The 20102-nt window shown below is 47.5% G+C and overlaps 2 protein-coding genes across 6 annotated transcripts; one reads left to right on the forward strand and one right to left on the reverse strand.

Moving 5' to 3' along the window:
• The first annotated feature begins 87 nt into the window (after window positions 1-87).
• wdr45b (WD repeat domain 45B) lies at window positions 88-20102 on the forward strand. 5 transcript variants are annotated; one of them, XM_084669347.1, is made up of 12 exons: window positions 88-600; window positions 1697-1771; window positions 2165-2221; window positions 2915-3016; window positions 3132-3219; window positions 3820-3914; window positions 4193-4383; window positions 4721-4806; window positions 4927-5028; window positions 5602-5723; window positions 5868-6011; window positions 18862-20102. In XM_084669347.1, the coding sequence occupies exons 1-11, from the start codon at window positions 534-536 to the stop codon at window positions 5972-5974; spliced, it is 1092 nt and encodes a 363-aa protein (XP_084525473.1). In that variant the 5' UTR covers window positions 88-533; the 3' UTR covers window positions 5975-6011; window positions 18862-20102. The 5 variants fall into 5 exon arrangements, with proteins under 5 accessions (XP_084525473.1, XP_084525472.1, XP_084525476.1 ...); XM_084669346.1 differs by lacking the exon at window positions 18862-20102 and having other exon boundaries at window positions 92-600; window positions 5868-7865; XM_084669350.1 differs by lacking the exon at window positions 18862-20102 and having other exon boundaries at window positions 93-600; window positions 2154-2221; window positions 5868-7865.
• On the reverse strand, window positions 8290-15452 carry foxk2a (forkhead box K2a). The gene is made up of 9 exons (XM_084669345.1): window positions 14953-15452; window positions 13642-13836; window positions 12722-12863; window positions 12118-12264; window positions 11735-11928; window positions 10927-11123; window positions 10453-10719; window positions 10147-10344; window positions 8290-10013 (listed from the first exon to the last, which is right to left on the reverse strand). The coding sequence occupies exons 1-9, from the start codon at window positions 15246-15248 to the stop codon at window positions 9814-9816; spliced, it is 1836 nt and encodes a 611-aa protein (XP_084525471.1). The 5' UTR covers window positions 15249-15452; the 3' UTR covers window positions 8290-9813.

The raw sequence follows: 20102 nt of genomic DNA on the forward strand, positions 1-20102 counted from the left end.
CTTTATATTATTTGGATATAATATTAACGACTACGTTTTCACGACTGTGTTGTGTGACAGCGTTTATACTAAACATGATTTATATATGTATACAAGTTCATTATAACATGTTACTTTTGACTAATTTGAACAACTGGAATTAAACTCACTGTCAGACGATGAGAAATACTGCCACAGAATGCAAACGCCACGTAGCATGCGTAAATGAGTGTGCCTTCCTGTAGCCAAGGACCGGAATCCACAAAAAAGTATCCTAGTGCTTAAAATAAAAAATGAAATAAACATTTTACAAGTTATGACCTGTGAGGTTACATTTGTACTCGTCAGGTGAGATTTAATACGTTGCTGTCCAGGGTTGACAACATCGATCATTCGACAAGCTCCTGAGCGTCCTGATATGCCACCACCTCCCAGACAGACACACCGCCGGAGTTGTTTTCCTGGCTAGAAGGATAGCTAGCTCGCTACTAGTAGCAAGCAGCTAACATTTTGTTGGATTCGGCTAACATTCGAGTCAACTCATCGGCAAAATAATGAATTTACTACCATCCAACCCACACGGGAACGGACTTCTTTATGCTGGATTTAACCAGGACCATGGTGAGAAATTACTTTTTGCGTCTGTTTTTCAAAGGAAACAGTATTTGACTAGCTGTCGTTGATGATACCTAATGACGACTTTAGGCCGACCACAGCCGTAGTAGACCATAGATGTCTCGGCTGGGGCTACTTGTTTGTAGTACAATACACTAGTGGGCTAGCTAGCTATATTAGGTTATGTTGCAAGCTTTCTCACGATCAAATCGAGATAGAGACTCGTTTGAGGTTATTATTTTCTCCTTAAAACAAATCCTCGTAAAACAAATTTGGCATTTCAAAGGGCAACCATACAGCTAGCTCAGTCATAGTTATCATATCATCAAGCTCGTAGTTTGACAGCTGTCAAGACAGTTAGAGCTAGTCAGTGCTAGCTAGTTTTAATGCCCTACCCACTAGCACACCTCTAGCTAAACAGCTAGCTAGCTAATGTGTTTGCTACAGTACTTAATTCTTAAACTAATCTTTTGTTTGATAGAGACTAAAGTCAGCTGATTGGTAGCTAGGCTAGCTGTCTAGTCATTGTTCTTATACTTTGATGTATTTATGTGCTTTCTAACAAGTAAAGTAATAAGAATACAGATGACTGTAAGGAGTCTAGGTAGCATTTTTTGTCTAATAAAATGCATTTAAACGTAGGTACAGCCAGGCACGTGACATAAGCTTGTTACTGATTCACGGTTGATCCATCATAAATGGTCTTATTCCACTGTGATAGTTTTTTAAGGTTAGTTGGCAAGTGCTTTCTTGACGCCTAACAAAGGAATGGTAAGGGAAATCTATACGACCCCGGCTGGCTTTTCAATGACACTGTACTACTCCTAGTGTGAGATTGATCTTACTACGAGCAGCTTCTTATCTGATGCGAAACAGGGAGGGTGTAGCATGTGAGCGAGAACGGGATGAACGTTAGCAGACACTGACGTGACCTCAGATGGCCCTCAGTGTACAGTAGGTTTTTATCTGATAAAGGTAACCTTTAAAGAGATGGGGGGGGGCGGGGGGGGATTTTCAGCTGTTAGTCTTAGGACAGGGGGCTATGTTGTTTGTGTTTAGGTGGATCCACAGTTATCTAACATGCCTGGTGCTCCTTTTCCAGGGTGCTTTGCATGTGGGATGGAGAACGGATTCCGAGTGTACAACACAGACCCTCTCAAAGAGAAGGAGAAACAAGGTAAATGAACCTATTGGAGATCATTACGAAATGCAACTCGAATGCAGGTCTTTAAAACCCCAAGCCAGATGTCTATAAAGATGTGTTCATTTATTCATGTATTCGTTCGTGTGCTGTTCTCCCATCCATGTCGTTATAATGGTCATTATAGTCATAGGGGCAGTTTCCATCATTTGCTGTACAGCCATTATGGTTCAGTTCTGTTGTGGCTGAGAGTCAAAAGTCCTTTTCTCGGTTCCTTGCGTCCTCCCCTAACCTCATTAAGGTGGGAGACAGTGCAGGCTGAGAAGGAGACCAGGGGAGACGACACGAGGGGTCGAGGGAAGAGGCTTTTGACTCTTGATTCTTTTTCTTTTTTGATCTCTGTATGAAAACGAGTCAGTTTGTTTGCAGTAAATCAGGCCATTTTGCTGCACACAGGAACACAACATTGTGGCAGCGAGACCCAAGGTACTTCCTTCCTGTGCTTGAGGATCCTTCTTGGTTTCTGTGTGGATGAGGAGGGGCGGGATATAAGAGGAAGTTAATCATTCCCTCTAAAGAGCCCTGCACATGTGACTCGGCACATGACCTGGTTCAAAGTCACCCTCCCCCCCCCCCCCCCCTCCTCCCCCTGTAAAGGGTGAGGCTAACAGTGCTCTGTACAGTGAATTGACAGTGAGCGTGTCAGAGCTGACCTGGCCCTGGTGCACTCCACGGTAGACCCATGTGCAGGTGCTCTGACGAAGCTCTTGACAGCAGCATGAATGAAGTGATTTCTCTCCTAGTGCATGCTGGTGATGCCAAGACTCGTTGTTTGTTGATATGTTGCCGTAAGGAATTAGGAGGGATTGTAGAATTTGCATTTAGGAGGGAATTTGTATTATGTTCTGTCGGGCCTGCATAACAAATACATTTATTAACTGTGTTACATAATTGGAAGCAGCCAAACCCTGAAAACCACCCTAAATAATTTGGTGGAGCATTGCAATGATGTGTTTGATACTGTGAAGATTTAGCATCGTTGGCAGGATTCACTGGAATTCTAATATTGTTTGATGGGCGGCCCTTATTGGCTCAGCAGATTTTTGTTGTTGTTGAGATTTTCCAAAACAAGAGCCCAGTAGCCAATGAGGTGTCTGCTTGTCATTTGTATCCGTCCAGAGTTCCTGGAGGGCGGGGTTGGCCACGTAGAGATGCTATTCAGGTGTAACTACCTAGCGCTGGTCGGAGGAGGGAAGAAGCCCAAGTACCCGCCCAACAAAGGTATTTGAACGTGGAGCCCCTGTTGGTCTGGTCTCTCTGACAGGAAGTGTGCAGTGGGGGGTCAGTGCAGTTTGTGTCGTGTTTTCAACGCTGTCATTGTCCCCCTCCCCTGTAGTCATGATCTGGGATGACCTGAAGAAGAAGACGGTTATAGAGATCGAGTTCTCGACAGAGGTCAAAGCCGTGAAGCTCAGACGAGACAGGTATCCACACCTCTCTCGCTCTCTCTCTCTCTCTCTCTCTCTCTCTCTCTCTCTCTCTCTCTCTCTCTCTCTCTCTCCCTCCCTGTCTCTCCCTGTCTCCCTGTCTCCCTCCCTGTCTCTCTCCCTGTCTCTCTCTCTCTCCCTGTCTCTCTCTCTCTCCTGCTATCTGGCCTACTGCCAGGAAGCTGCACACGTCCAGTTTGGTCACCAGCATCTGAACAGCCCATTTGGGATGTTGCCATGTTTCCAAGCCGCTGTAGCTTATTTCCTCATCGCCAAAGTTACGTGTTGCGCAACCCTGCGTCTGACTGGAGACGATAGAATGATTGCTGTAATCGCCCTCCCCATAGACCTCTGGATTCAATTATCTGGATAAATGCTAGCATATGTCTGCTGCCTTGAACCACTTTCGGCATGACAGTAAATGGCCCTCGTAGTGATATGGGAATTACACACTACCAGGGTATCTAGATGCAGCAATAACACTCACTATGCAGTCTATTAGTTATAGAAGCAGTGCTGTCCATTAGTAAGATGAACAGTGCCGTGTGTAGGGGGGTTATTGGCCGAGATGAAGTGTGAGTGATCGTTTGTCCTCAGGATCGTGGTGGTTTTGGACTCCATGATCAAAGTGTTCACCTTCACACACAACCCCCATCAGCTGCATGTGTTTGAGACCTGCTACAACCCCAAAGGTCAGTCCCAACCCAGCCCTGCTGTACAGCCGCTCTCACATTCCTTACCACGCTCTCAGATCTCACACACACACACACACACACACACACACACACTGTAAGCAAACAAACACTCCACAGAAGCTATCTAGATATTCCTGGTAAAGCTGCAAGCTACACACACACACACAGCTCCAAATATAAACAAACAAGGTGTGGGTGTCACATAGCGCATAACTAACATCTCACCACCAAACCAGTCAGCAAACCTCTCCCTCCCTGTGCTCTTCCCTCCCCAGGTCTGTGCGTGCTCTGTCCCAACAGCAACAACTCCCTGCTGGCCTTCCCCGGGACTCACTCTGGCCACGTGCAGATCGTGGACCTGGCCAACACAGAGAAGCCTCCGGTAGACATTCCTGCCCACGAGGGGGCGCTGTGCTGCATTGCCCTCAACCTGCAGGGCACCCGGATAGCCACTGCCTCCGAGAAGGTATCTGGCTTGGGGTCACGCGGTCCTCCACTGTACTACGACTACTGTACTGCTCCACCCCCTATTCCTCCATTGGCCCACTTCCCCCTCTACTGTACTGCTGCTCTTCGCTAGCACTCATCTCCTCTGCAGTTCCTCTACGCTGCAGAATCAAATGTATCGACAGAGAACTGAAACAGTGGCGGGATATATTCCTGCCAAACAAGCACTTGGTTTTTTTCACGTCAGCAGCTTTTGAGAGGAGATTCCTCTAAACCCACTTTGTGTTAAGAATGGTTGTCTGGACTCTGATTGGTTCTTGACTCGTGTTGTTGTTGTTGTCGTCGTGGTGGTGCAGGGGACCCTGATCAGGATATTCGACACCTCGGCAGGTCAGCTGATCCAGGAGCTGAGACGAGGCTCTCAGGCAGCGAACATCTACTGGTGGGCAGAAATACCACGCACACACACTCGCTCACTCTCACTCTCTCCCAATTCAGAACAAGTGAGAGTTTTGACCTTACTCCTAACCCCCCTCTCTCTCTCTCCCCCTCCCTCTCCCAGCATCAACTTCAACCAGGACGCGTCCCTCATCTGTGTGTCCAGTGACCATGGCACGGTGCACGTGTTTGCTGCGGAGGACCCCAAGAGGAACAAGCAGTCCAGGTGGGTCCCAGCTCTTGAACACGACAACAGTTGACATGGGGAAAAGCCATACACGACAGAGCACGCATACATTGTATACCCTATTCGATTTTCCTACATTTCCTACGTGTCTTCAACCCCCCCCCCTCTCTCTCTCTCTCTCTCTCTCTCTCTCTCTCTCTCTCTCTCTGTCTCTATCTTTCTCTCCTGCCTTTCCTGTCTCTGTCAAACTGTCACGAGCAAAGAAAAATGCTAACAAAAAATGGTTGTTTGTGCCTGGTTGTTTGAGCCTGGTTGTTTGAGCCTGGTTGTTTGAGCCTGGTTGTTTGTGCCTGGTTGTTTGAGCCTGGTTGTTTGAGCCTTGTTGTTTGAGCCTTGTTGTTTGAGCCTGGTTGTTTGAGCCTTGTTGTTTGAGCCTGGTTGTTTGAGCCTTGTTGTTTGAGCCTGGTTGTTTGAGCCTGGTTGTTTGAGCCTTGTTGTTTGAGCCTGGTTGTTTGAGCCTTGTTGTTTGAGCCTTGTTGTTTGAGCGTTGTTGTTTGAGCCTTGTTGTTTGAGCCTGGTTGTTTGAGCCTGGTTGTGTTCCTGTCCCTGCAGCCTGGCCTCCGCCAGCTTCCTGCCTAAATACTTCAGCTCCAAGTGGAGCTTCTCCAAGTTCCAGGTCCCTTCAGGGTCGCCCTGCGTCTGTGCCTTCGGAACCGAACCCAACGCCGTCATAGGTGTGTGTGTGCGTGCGTGTGCGCTCGCATCTATGGACGTTTGTACTGTGTTTGATCTTATAGCCAACATCAGAAATGCCACCGATGATTTGACTTCCTCTCCTCCCTCCCTCTCCTTTCCCTCCACCTCTCCCCCCCTCCCAGCCATCTGTGCTGACGGCAGCTACTACAAGTTCCTGTTCAACCAGAAGGGGGAGTGTTCCCGCGACGTGTACGCCCAGTTCCTGGAGATGACCGACGACAAGATCTGACCTTCGACCTCCTGCAGACGGACTCGTGTGCAGGCCGGTTAGTTGAGAGGCGGTGGAGGAGGAGGGCTGTTTCTTTGCTCCTCCCCTCCCGGTGCTGACAGACTCTGCAGGGGAGCGTCAGGGACATGGACACAGCCTGGAAACCACGGCAACAGGGACAGGGGGGGGGGAGAGTTGAGGGAGGAAGGAGACACTTGGAGAGGGGGAGGGTTGTCTCTCTGGCTCTGAGCTGATCAGACTGTCCTCGGACAAAACAAGAGGACAGACACAGGAGAACAGACTCTTATCTGAGCCCCCCCCCCCCTGAAAATAAAAAGAGGGAAAACAATTTTTTGGAAAGGACAAAAGTATTCTTTTTAAAGATGTCTTCCGTGGGAATTTTACGCTGGAATACCATGGTTATTGACAAGAAATTAGTAGTGCTGATCCTGATAGGTAACTGAACAGAAACCATTCTTGACTAACACCACCTAACCTAAAAGTAGGGAGTGCCTGCCAACTGAATCAAAAGTGGAGTGTGCGTGTGAGCGCGTGTGTGTATATACTCACGTGTGTGTGTGTGTGTGTATATATATATATATATATATATATCTATATATGTAACATACAATTCACTTCTGTGGTATATTGCAAAGCAGGATGCAGGAAGTGGCCAGTGGACTTTGATAAACGGATGGAGACAGTATTTTGGCTTTCTGCAGTTCAGTATTACTTGGCCTGTTCCAGGCTTGTGTAAGGACACGGGATGAATGTGGGAGGCCTGTTCCAACTAGTTTTCCAGAAGGATCCGTTTGTGCTCTTGCTTTGCAAAGGCCGTCTTAGTAGCGTTAGTTTGATCTTATATTCACTGTGTGCACACTCGATACGGCAGATGTCACCTCCATAGACTGTATAGAGTAGACAAGGGGGAAAAAATTGTCAAAATGGTAAAAAATGTTGTTTTTTCGTTCCATATTCATGTTTCTGCCCCTCACCCCACCCTGTGTATTTGTGCAATAAGATGTATTTTCCCAAGAGAGATGGAGGGCGCTTAGGAGGTAACTTATTCTGCGTATTTGTATCTGCTAGTGGACTCCCTGAAGGAAACAGACAGAACCAAATGGAAGCACTGATTTCGTTTTCGAAGACGACGATTGAAACATGACGCGTGTATATTAACGTCCAAGAACAAAGTATGGTCCGTCACCGCTTAACCATTGGAATACATCACTATAACTGTATTAAATCAAAGTCCGGTCTCTCCCATGTTTGTTTTAACAGTGACGTCATCTCTTCCTGTCTTACTCCCTGCTGGGTGTGAGGTGTTGCTGGATGATGTAGTCTTTTAAGCGCTGTAGTTCATCGGTGAGTCTAGCGCGGATGACAACTGCACCCTCCTGATGACGACACACCTTGCTAGCTCCAGTGGTGGGCCTCGTGTAGACGTTGTCAGGTGTCTGACTGAGAGGTTCCCTGATCTTGTTAGATATCTGGTGTCTGGCAGGCCCTGGAGAGAGGTGGACAGAGAGCAGGAAGCGAGCAGGGTGCCTCACAGGAGCCAGTCACACTGAGGAAAAATTTCTGCAGTCCAACAGATTGTGTGTTGAAACCGCAGTGGCTGCCCAGGCTGCTGTGCTCCTTCTACTTACGCCCGCCACTTTTTTGGTCATGTTTATCTCAACTTTCTACCTAAATCTTTCAGTTGGGTGTTCATTGGAGATGTCATCAGCATTTAGTTTTTTGGGGGGTTTTTACACTCAGCTCTGATTGTAAATGTGTGTGTGGTGCACTTTGAAACCCCACAATTCTAATCGGGATGAAACATACTCAAACACTACGCTGCCATGGCGACACAGTAATGTAAAAATGATTGTAAAATACTTCATTTGTGAATAAAACGTCACAAAACCTTCGTCTTGTTTTGGTGTCACTCGACAGCAAGATGTTACTCTGATGCTGCCCTGTTTTCCATCAACACGAGAACAGTCAAGGAAGATGTCAGTGTTCTGACAGGAAGCAGCCCTCACATCTGGTGTGAACTTCCTGAAAAGGTTAAACTGTTGTCCTGATCATGTGTCTGTCACTGGAAGGCAATTGTTGGTTTTCACTGGAGCTGTGTGGACTACTGTAGGACAACTGACCTACAGGATACATATCATCTTTTCTGCCCTTGACTACTCTAGTCTGGCCGTTGTCAAGGCCATTTGCTGGCCAGGGTTTTATGATGGCTAACACGTTGTAAACTGGCACTGGGTAGGAAACATCCAACTTACCTGTGTGTGTTTAAGTTTAAAAAATACAAACCCCATAGGACCACAGGACAAAAAAAATTGATGTTTTAAATTAATTTATAAAAAAAAAAAAAAAAAAAAAAAAAAAGCATTTACCCACTGAAGCAGAACAAACAATCTATCACTTGTTTTTCCTTGTGGAACATATAATACTATCTGAATAGACGTCTTAGTGGCCTGAACAGAATAAAATAAACAAGCAAGGAGACTGCCAACTTCCAACACAAAAGTTAACAAACACACCCAATAATGACAAGGAAAACATAGAAGGGAAAGATAAATGATAAGTGAATAGGCTAAGTGCAGCACTGTCTCGAATCATATAGCATAGATTCAGTCTCATTTGTCTTCAGTTTCATATCCAGTTATCTGTTCATGTCAAATTTCTCTAAATTGGTAGCATGCAGGCTTGATGAAGCATATGGTCAAATACGCATGGAAATATACTTTTTATCTCATAGGATATTTGTTAAAATATGACAAATCTGCAGATGTACAGTGATAAAGAAATGTCTCTTGGTACAGACTGAACAGAAACAAAACAAAAACAAAAATCCACTCCATAGATAGTGTTTTCTTCAGGGAAAAGAAGACTACATTCATTTCACTGAACAATGAGTCCACGTACAAAATAAGAAGATTCCAAAATATCAGGTGACGTTGAATGTTTGTGACCCCACTTTTTTAGTTTTTCTTAGTTGTTATTAGATGTCTTCGCCTTGGGGAATAGAGAAACACTCAAAATAAGGTCCAAGATACACACAGCAGAATACTGCATATCTACTCACAACTGTATTAGGAGGCTAGCTGCCAGATTCAGGGAATGAATGAACACACACACACACACACACTTCCCTTTGAAGAATTACACTACTGTTGTCACATTAGTTTGTTGTTTTCTCTCTCTTTCTGTCCATCCATATCACACTAAGCGCTTTTCTGTCATGCTGCCAAGACGCCACTGGTTCCTTCTCTTTCAAGGAGGGGGGGGGGGGGCAGGTCCAGAGTAAAAACGGACAGAGGAGCTGTCCAATGAGCAGGGGCTCCTCTCCACCATCCCAGCATGCACTGGGGTGGTGGAGAGAAGCTGGGAGAAAGCTTGGCAAAACTGGGGGCGTTCATCTTGGGGGTCGATCTCCAACGGGCTCGTTTCATCCGTCACTTTTTTGTTGTTGTCTGTTTTGTTTCTTGATTGCGTTACTTCTGCGAAAGGCTTCCCTGTGCTTGGCGGCTTCTGCGTTCCACTCTCCAGTCGGGGTTGACGGTCATAAACGCATTTTCCTGTTTCGTCGATCGTCCGTTTTTTTGTTTCTCGTTTTGGTCTTTAGTTCTTGCATCGCGCCTCCCCCCCCCCCCCCCCCCCTCCTCCCGGGGGGGGGGGGGGGAGTCACGCGTTCTGCTATCCGCAGGTGGAACCCTCCCTTAAGCTCTCCTCCATTTGGCACCTTGGAGTAGACTGTGACCGTGTCAGGGGAGGGGGGCTGGCAGAGGTGGAGGGGCAGAATTGTGGATTGATCTGGCTCATGGTACAGAGGAGCAGGGGGGTAAGAGGTCAGGATGGAGACCGCCCTAGTTGTCCTGCTGACTGAGCGCGACCTCTCCCTCCCTCCCTGTGTTGTTGACAGCGGGGGCTCCGCCGGCCCCCTCCCCCACAATCTTGATCCTCTTGGGCTCGGGGAGCTCCTGCTGGTCTCCGTTCTGCCTCTTGGTGGGGAGCGAGGCCGAGGCCGAGGCGTGGGTGGCCAGCAGGTGCAGGGAGCTCGCCACCGCTGGGGGGGGGGGGGGGGGGGAGAGGGGGGGAGGCACACAGGGTCACAGCTATACTTGTATTCACAGTACTGTGCAAAGTCTTACGCACCCCTTATTGGTGTGGTTCTTTGTGGACAATGCGGTGTGTCTCACCTGTGCTGGCGGCGGTGCTGATGGGCAGCAGGTGCGTTCCGTTCTGTGTGATGGTCTTGACGGGGAGCTGGTGCTGGCCGAGGGGGGCCTGCTGCACGATGGTAACCGTTGTTAGGGGCGTGGCCTGAGACGTCTGGATGATGCGACTAGCCCCGCCTATGGAGGGTGTGGTGATAGCTGGGACCGGCTCCACTTTAACTGTGAGCAGGGAACACAAAATACACACACACACACACACATTAACATCAAGTTGTGCTTGGTAAACAATGTGGGCTGTGACGCCGCAAGTGAAATCCAAGCTCTCACCTTTGACCTCCTGGTGGTCCACGCCCCCGTTCTCGTGAGGTTCCGTCTTCACCGTGGCAACGGAGGCCTGTGGCCCTGTGGTCACTGTTGCCATGGTGACAGCCGGGATCTGGTGGAGGACGTGCACCGTCTGCATGACGGGGGCGGAGTTGACGGCAGTGGTTACCATGGCGGTGGTCGCCATGGCGAAGGTCACAGGTTTCATGGTGGTCTGGGGCATCTGACGCTGCACGGCGATCAGCACCGGTTGGCTGTTCAGGGGGGAGCCTATCAGACACAGGGTGAAAGGTCAAGAAGGAATCAGGATTGTTGCCTCTAGTGAAACTTGAGCAAGCTCAAAACTTACATTTAACTCAAATTATACAGAACAAATGTATTCGATTTTTACCAAGTCTGCAAGTCAAATAGTTGTGTGTCTAACTATATCTATACACTCGTCTCTTGTGTCTGTCTGCCTGTATCTGTTCAGCTCACCGGGAGCACTGTGAGCGAAGCGGGCCTCCTGGATGACGGCAAGTTTGGGCTGGAGCGCGGCGGGCGGCGTGGGGGCCGGGCTGGGCTCTGGCTCCATGGGGACGGGGGAGCCCTCTCGGGACAGGCTGTCGGGGGTCTGGACCCCGCTGGAGTGGGCCGACAGCACCCCCGAGTGGTTGGGGGAGGCGGGGGCGCTCCTGTAGGGAGGGAGGGAGGGAGGGGGGGGAGGGAGGGACAGGGAAAGAACACGCAGGGTTTAAGAATGGAATGGGTGAAGACATACTGTAGATATAGGACTTCATATATAGTTAGATAGCAAGTTTGGTCGTGTGTGTTTGATCGGGAACAATATAAGCTTAAATTGTTGCACTGGGACAGATATTGGGGGTCAGATGGCTGAGCGGTTAGGTAATCGGGCTATTAATCGGGAGGTTGCCGGTTCAATTCCTGGTTGTGGAAAATGACGTTATGTCCTTGGGCAAGGTACTTCACCCTACTTGCCACGGGGGGAATGTCCCTGTACTTACTGTAAGTCGCTCTGGATAAGAGTGTCTGCTTAATGAGTAAATGTAAATATTTATCATGTGGCATTTCAGACAGTACCAAGCTCAGTCCACTAGGGGGCAGTAGTGGTCTACTACAGATTTTGCACCACATTGACAACAAATGTCTCACCTAATAACCTTTCTATCCTCCAAACTTCTGAACCGGTTACTGTTATGTGAAAGAGGGGTTGGGATGGGGGTTTGTACCTGGCGGAGGGCGGTTGGGTTGGGAAATGGTACCTGTAGGAGAGAGGGGCTTGTACCTGGAGGAGAGGGGTCCCAGCGGGGTCCGGAAGCAAGGCACGCCCCTGGGCCTTCGCTTCCTGAAGGCCTGCTCTATCAGCTTGCCCTCGGACGACGGGTCGATCCTCCAGAAACTCCCTTTCCCAGGCTCCTCCTGGGAACGCGCCACCTTGATGAAGTAGCGGTTCAGGGACAAGTTGTGCCGGATCGAGTTCTGGAACGACCACAGTCAAGAGGATGAGGGGCCGGTGTTCTCAGAACACACACACACAAACATTTATAGGATCTAGAACCTAAGATGAAAGACAGGCGCTTATTGACATTGAGATTCCAAGGCACTGCAGATGTCAATTGACTGAGGTCACAGATGGATGAGACTCAGCAGAGGTGTGGAGAGGCTGACCTGCCAGCCCTTGTCTGCTGTCCTGTAGTAGGGGTAGTTCTTGGTGATGTGGGTGTAGATTCCGTTGAGCGTGAGCTGCTTGTCGGGCGCCATGGTGATGGCCTGGACTATCAGCTGGGCGTAAGAGTAGGGGGGTTTTGAGTCGTCCTGCGAACGCGGCAAGAGGAAGAACAGAGGATGTGATGTCACAATAGAAGATGGGAGTCGGCACGGCGACAAAAACTGTTTTTGTTAACGGGCAAGGACACACATCCCTCTCCCCCCAGCGCGCGCACACACACACACACACACACTCAACACACACTCCCCCCAGCACACACACACCATGCTCGAGGTCACTTCACGGTTTGTTCTATCCAAAGTCTGAGTTCACGAGTGTTGAGTAACTTCTGGACTTCAATGAGTAACCGGGCATTCACCATGTGCGATACGCCCCTCTCGTCTCTCCCCAAACCCGAAGCCATCCAAACACTTGAATACACACGCAGCCCACACATTGATAAACACACAAGCACATGGACACACACATTCAGGCACACTCCCCCCCCACACACACACACCAGTCCCAGGTCGAGGGTCTGGGTCAGAGGTCAGGGGTGCTCACCTTGGGGCTGTCCCCTCCCGAGGCATCCTTGTCGTTCTCTGACTGGGAGTTGTCCCCTATGAGGTCAGAGGTCAGCACGCGGCCCATCCTGTAGCTGGAAAGCCCCGCCCCCCTGGGACTCGACGGACACGAGTTGGCCGCGCTGAGGGACAGACCAATCACGTGTTAGACTAAAGTGTCGGGGGAGAGATTTGCGAGGAGTACATCACGGTGGTTGGTGCAAAAACTCTACAATCCCAAAAGGTGGTCGGGGTATCGGGTGTACCGTGGTGGATGTAGAGTCGAGATCAGTTCTCAACCCTGGTGCTCAGTGACCCCCTGCCCGGCATGTTCTAGATGTTCTCCTGGTCCAACACACCTGATTCAAAGGAATGGTCTTTACCAGGCTTCTGCTGAGCTAGATAACGACCCATTCATTCGAATCAGGTGTGTTGGAGCAGGGAAACATCTAAAACATGCAGGACAGGGGGGCCCTGAGGACCAGGGTTGGTCCTCTGGTCCAGATCGATGAAGATCGCACAGCGAACTGAATACCAAATGTGCAATGATGACATCTAATCTGCTCAAGTCAGACAATCGCAGAGCATCTGTGATGCAAAGATAGATAAGTAAAACCGAGTAAAACCGTTCAAGCTCTTCAACTAGGTTCTTGTGACATGAACAGAGGATATCAAAATAGATCAGTTGGTCTCAGTTCTGACGTCTCCATGGAGTATATTCTACCTCCCCTCAACACACACACACACACACACACACACACACACACACACACACACACACACACACACACACACACACACACACACACACACACACACACACACACACACACACACACACACACACACACACACACACACACACACACACACACACACACACACACACACACACACACACACACACACACACACACACACCTGATAGTCCCTGTGGGGGAGGGCAGGGGGCTCATGAGATGGGCGATGTTGTCTGGAATGTTGATAGTCAGCGGCGATATCTGGGGCTGGACGGGCTTGACCGGCGATTCCGGCACGTTCCTGCCCTCCTTCTTGTCACTGGACAGAGCGGTGAACGTGATCTTTATGTTCGTGCTGGGGAAACGGAAACAGCACCTGGGAGACAGAGAGAGAGGAGGGGAGGCCAAGAACATGAATGCTTTTTTTTTTTTTTTTCGAAAAGAAATAACAAAAGATGTTGTCAGGTTCACCTCACAACCAATACTGGATTTCCAACAAAGTGGGTTGGTCCAATGTTTTGGACAAAGCCTTCTTGCAAGCCACCAGCCCCCTCAATCCACTGTCACTATCTGGTTGTACACGGAGGATCACTGACCGATACTGACTGCATCGTCTAGTGTTTAGGTGTGTTTATACGAGTCTGGACAAGCAGACAGGGCACACGGATAAGGAAGTTGTATAGCAATGCTGGGACGTGGGGAGGGGGGCAGGTTAAGGGTGTACAAGGTTTAAATATGGATGTCCATCATGACTCTTATGTAACAGGCTGGGTCTAACGTTTCTTACATTATCAAGTGGGTATATTTGGAGCCTTAAGGTGTCTGATGCCTGACCAGGGCCTTTCCAGGTCTAAATTGAATTTGTTGCCATGCCCAATTGTGGTCCGCCGTGCTCGCACAAGCATATCGCACAATTAAGTGCTTGTCTGTCCCTTCATCACAACCAACGTACGTGTTAAATTTGGTCAAATTTAGGTGCATTCGGGACATTCCGTTGCTGGAATGTGAGGGGTATACCATAGCTGCTTGAGAAAACGAGGGTATTAGGCGGCAGTAAATCCGTATCGTTAACTTGCTATGTTCCAAAGGAACGCAAACGAAGACATATGAACCTACCATGTTTCATCATAGGTAAACATTGCAACACATGAACCCAAACCAACATTGAGCCAATGGCACAATGTATAACGTAGTTCCCGGCAAGCCAAATACTTACAAACAAAAATGTGTCGGTTACTTTAAAAGGAATACAGGTAAATATACATATATTGTATGTTGTAGATAGCTTGCCGGTTGTGCTTGCTGTGAAGAGAATCACGCTTTTAGTACATGGCCAGGTGGGTGTCTGGAGACTAGTATTTGGTGTTGCTTGTCACAACACGTGCGGCACGGGAACACAACAATAACAAAGGGTAGATCTGAATATATGCACATTTTGGTTAGCAATTACAGCAATACATTACAAACATTAACAAATGAATGTTATTCTTACATTCGTGGGAGCTGCAGCGGTGGAGCACCTCTTCTTTGAAACACTCCGTCCACAAACACCCCGTTTTTTCCGAGGCATCGAAGATAGAAGTCCCCACTACCGGTGCCGTCTTCGCCTGCGGTGAAAATTTCTAGGTGTCGGCGAGAGATAAAACTGGAATGGCCCATGCTGACATCTACTGAGCCCTGCGAAGAATTCCGTCCGATGGTCACCGACCTCTTCTTCATGAGGTATTCGAATTCTCGGCCCTCAAGCCGGGCAACAGCCGACCCCGAGATCCCGCTTATCACCGCCATCTTATAGTGGTTCTAATTTAGAGATTTTTGTGGGGAGAACAGGCGCAAATTTAGATAAATTGGCTTTTAATTTTGAAGGGGGCTGCAAATTTAAGGTTTCGTAAAGGGGAATCCAAATTTAAACCGAGAAGAATTTGGTTAGGAACGTGCCAGACCGGGGACACAGCGGATCCGACCCACCGCCGCGATAGAGAGAAAGAGAAAGGATACCAGCCAACCAAAGGCGTCCAAATGGGCGGAAGTAGCTTGACAGGCAGTTTATTGCACCAACTAGCACGAATAATGAGTAGGCAGATGAGGCGTGTTTACCACTGACTACTACAGTATAAATAGCCCGTAGAAAAGTGTGGTTGGTTGCGCCGCAGTCCGACACGCAGGTCGATGGCTAGTTGTAAAATATGGCAATTGCAGCCGAGAAGACAGGGAGAGGAGTTTTGTGCATCAATGCGGTCAGTGGACCCTGTCTTGAATAAAAACGATCTACTCGACATGGCCAGTTACGTTTCCAGGCATATTTAACATGGAAAACCACGGTTGACAAGTAGCCTACATCGGGATGTGTTAAAAAGTGGAGTTGCACGTTGCTTTTTTTCTTAATAAGAATAGTCAGTCAACACAGTCACATTAAACCACTAACTCATCGGAGTTTAACAGACCAACCAGGGTATGTCAAGGTATGTCAATGTCACTGCCAGTCGAGTGCACTTGCAAGGCATTTAGAACGGTCTCATTGTCCACACCCTGCAGAAGGCCCAATCCATATACTACCATGATTTGTATGCAACTGGTTATCCTTTAGTTTACAAATCGTAGTACCCACAATGCCCCGGGCCGTTCGGAATGTTGTGGAGGTCAAATAGAAAGCCGCGTGTCTTACAAACGAGTGCATGTTTTGAAAATGTCTATGGATGGCAAAATATGTGCACGTGTGTCAGATGATTGCGTAGACCAGAATGGCTTCATGATTTTGGAGGGCCTATCGTCTCTCTTGAAATCTGTATTCGGTAGGAAGCAGCATGGTGCATTGAGAAATTCTATGTGGCATGCACGCGTGTTCTTATTCGATTACATCATCGTGTAGACTGTAGATAGTAATGTTCAAGGCATGTCCTCGCTCTCAAATGTTGCAAACAGAGAAATGCAAATAATAACACATTTGTATCATAATTATGTATTTAAGTCACATCACCATTTTTGTGAATCCAATTAATCAATTATGAAAATTTGTAAGAGTGACCTTTAGAAGGTGTAATAGTTAACATGTAGGCCTGAGTGCATACAACAAACTGCGTTTGAAGTTATTAACTACTGACTAGTGTTTGTGGGAAGAAGGGCGAGCAGAGTTGAAGAGACGATGAAGAGAGAGGAGAAAAGGGAGCACTGAGTTCAGACATGGATGGAATAATAATTGACCCACTGACTCATGTCGCTTTACGGTTTTGTTATAAAATACCGGCGTCCCTTACCACCGGCAATTACAAAAACGTTACGGTGACAGTGAATACATTTATATGGCCTTCAGATTTTACAAATCAACCGGATAGTCCTATCCTTTAACAGTCTCATTGAACCCTCCCTGGCTCTTTCAGACAGCCGTTTTACTGTAAACCCAATCATATTCGCTTAGAAGAAACTCAAGGACCCATGTTGTGATTATCGAATTTCTGCCCTACACTGCCATCTAGTGTTCATAAAACAAATCAACAATGACAGCGTTCACATACAATGATTAATATGAAGTGGATGTTGTTCTTGGAGGTCAGGCACAAGGTCATCACCTGTAATTATGTGTGAAGTCATCACGCAATAAAAATATTTTAATATAATATAGTTCACATATATAATTAACGCTGTTAAACAGTCCTCGCTCTGGAAAGATAAAGCACTGTGATAGTTTGCCCTTCAACCACTGCAAATAAACTCCCAGTCACAGCCTTTTAACTAGAATATCACTCAATCACATGCACCTGTATCCGTCTAGCTGCAGGAATCTGGCAGGCAAAGAGGTTCCGTCTAGATCCCGTAAACACCATTCCCCCTGGGCCCACTTGCAGTCATTAGGGCGTCTGCTTCTGGCAGAACCGTTGATGTTGGGGTCGGGCCCAAACAGGTTTACTGTGTCAGGTAGAACTTAATCCCAGCCCCCATTTGTCACCACGGTGAACGCTGTGAGGTGTCGGGTTCAGCTCGCCCATTGTGTCTCTGTCGCCGGCCGCAAACCTGGTTGGCACCGCATACTGGAAAGACAACCAAGGTGTGTAGAAACCGGAGAACGATAAGTAGGATTTCGACACCTTTCTGGTGGCCTGACGATGTGATGCAGGTGTCTTAAGGAGGTTGGCGAGGTGTTGAATTAGTAAAGCAAAGCAGGCCTGACAAAGACACAGTAAAGACACATAATACCCAACTGGGGATTCATAAACCTACATTTTATTCATTGAACACGTTTTTTCCCCTCCAAAGTGACAAACTAATTCTGCCTATAGGAAGTTGTACAGCATCAATTTAAGGATCCGAAGTGCACAGTTCTGTTAGGCAGTAGATAGACAGAATTGTTGACTATGCAGCAACCTGACAAGCCCTCCATTTCTAATTGAGGAAGGTGGTTGTGACCAGAACACCTGATATCCATGGTTGTTTTATTAGTATGTGCTGCTGGCACTGGCTTAGATACTTTCATCCGGCTTCTATTGTTTGAGTGCAGGGATTAATATGAAGTGGCTTGAATTTCAACCCACAGTGTTTGGGTGTGTCTGTGCTGACAAACCTGCTTTGTCACATACTCGGCTACAAGCAAGGGCAGTTTCATGAAGACTTGATCACGATAAGGCAAGTTCAACAACTTGGCCATGAATGCACATGAACACTTGTTCCTCTTTCTTTTGGAGGAACACCCCCATGGCATTGTGAAGGTGGTGGGGAAATGGTTCATCTCTTGATCTTGAGTGAGGGCAGATATGTAGGACTCCGAGTGTGGCTGGTTTCTGATGACTGTTTGAACAAACAAATACTGAGATTTCCCATCAGGACAACACCCAGAGGATAGGCCTGTAATAGCTTAAATAAAGAATTCGGACATACTACGCCACAACCAACTTCTGCCCCAGTAAAAAGGGTTTAACGACACCCCTGCACTGAAGCATCCATTAGTCAGTGAGTCAGGTCTCAGCAAGGATTGATTACATGAAACAGAAGTGACACTTTCTACGGCTATGAACAACAATTTTACATATTATCTGGGTGTGTACTCTAATACTAAAGGTTCCGGAAGTTGAGGAATTATTTTATTTCTCCTTCAAGCATTAAGTGATCAAATGTTCCAGTGAGAGGAGTAGGAATCCAACCTGTAACGAATGTAGGTAAGAGGAGCTAGTTTACGCAACAGGAACTGCAGAAACTCCACACACACGCTTACAGGATAAACACTCCTGTTGCAGGTAGTGACAAGACAGACTCTCAAGGCTCTTTTTCATGGAGGGTTCCACCGATAAACTGCCACTCCAAATCGTGTTGTAAATGTCCTTTTTTCTTCTTGACAATGTCAAATGTCTGTATGTCAAATGTTTGTATGTCTGTCAGTTGAAAATTTAAATTTCATTTGGGCCTCCCTTAGGAAGAAGCTCCTCAACGGACACCTCAATGTTCCCCAGATACCAGAGGATCCAGAACACCAGACTGAGAAAGACGAGGAGGGGGCCCGAGAAGATGAAGATGTCCCAGAAGCTGAAGGGAGCAAAGATGCCGATGAAGAAGAGGATGATGCCGGTGGCACTACATATGATGGCAAGGACAAAGGATAGCAGGCAGCGGCCTACACCCGGGGCATAATCCATGATCGATAATGACATTCCTGGTAGTCTTTTCTGGTTGTCGTCTTCCTGTAAAAACACCCCCTCGATGCCTGGATGTGTTTCATAGATATCGTGCATCCAATAGATACACCCCTGTTCTTCCCTCTGCTCTTGTCGAGAGCTGCGAGTTACTCTGTGGAGGACGACGAGGAAGTGTCATTCCGAGTCCGTCACATTCCCCCCATAGTCTATCTTTTATCTCTCATACTTATCATAGAAGAACCTGCTTCAGAAAGAAACTCCTCCCCATATCCATAACTTTGTATTAGGTCAGGTGGCTGAGTGGTTAGGGAATTGGGCTAGTAATCTGAAGGTTGCCGGTTCGATTCCCGGCCACACCAAATGACGTTGTGTCCTTGGGCAAGACACTTCACCCTACTTGCCTCGGGGGAATGTCCCTGTACTTACTGTAAGTCGCAAATGTAAATGTATTACATCCCCATAGCTATTTTTATTTATTTATTAAGGTTGCTACGGTAGGAGGGAACCTATTGTTTTTCTTAGTATTCCTATTATTATTATATTTCTCCATGAAATGGCTCAATAGCTCGAAAAGTCCATGGCCCTTGGTCCTTCAAATTTGGCCCAATGATACAACAGGTCACTCACTACTCCAAGACCGATAATGGCCCACGTACGCCATAAGTGGCGCTATAAGCCACACCTAAAGTCTACGTGATTTCCCCTGCGCCCCATTACTCCAAAATACCCAAAAATTGGTGTACATGCCTTATTTCTCATGGGGGACAAAAAAGCCTCAAGGACCCGTCAGTCATTATAGATTTGGCTGTACTGTCCAAATTTGGTACAATCTTCAAAACCATTCTCCTCATGACCCATAGATCCAATTGACTTGAAATTTGTGACGGACGTGTAATACATGTCTTCATATAGGGTGACATGGAAAAGGAAATGCAATACAAAATGGCTGTAAGGGATGTATTTGTGTAAATGTCCACATTGCTTCAATATCTTTGTGTCAATAAATCCAATATAATTTTGA

This window comes from Hypomesus nipponensis, chromosome 13 (genome assembly GCF_054491055.1).
Source record: "Hypomesus nipponensis isolate SF chromosome 13, ASM5449105v1, whole genome shotgun sequence".
NCBI classification, from domain to species: domain Eukaryota; kingdom Metazoa; phylum Chordata; class Actinopteri; order Osmeriformes; family Osmeridae; genus Hypomesus; species Hypomesus nipponensis.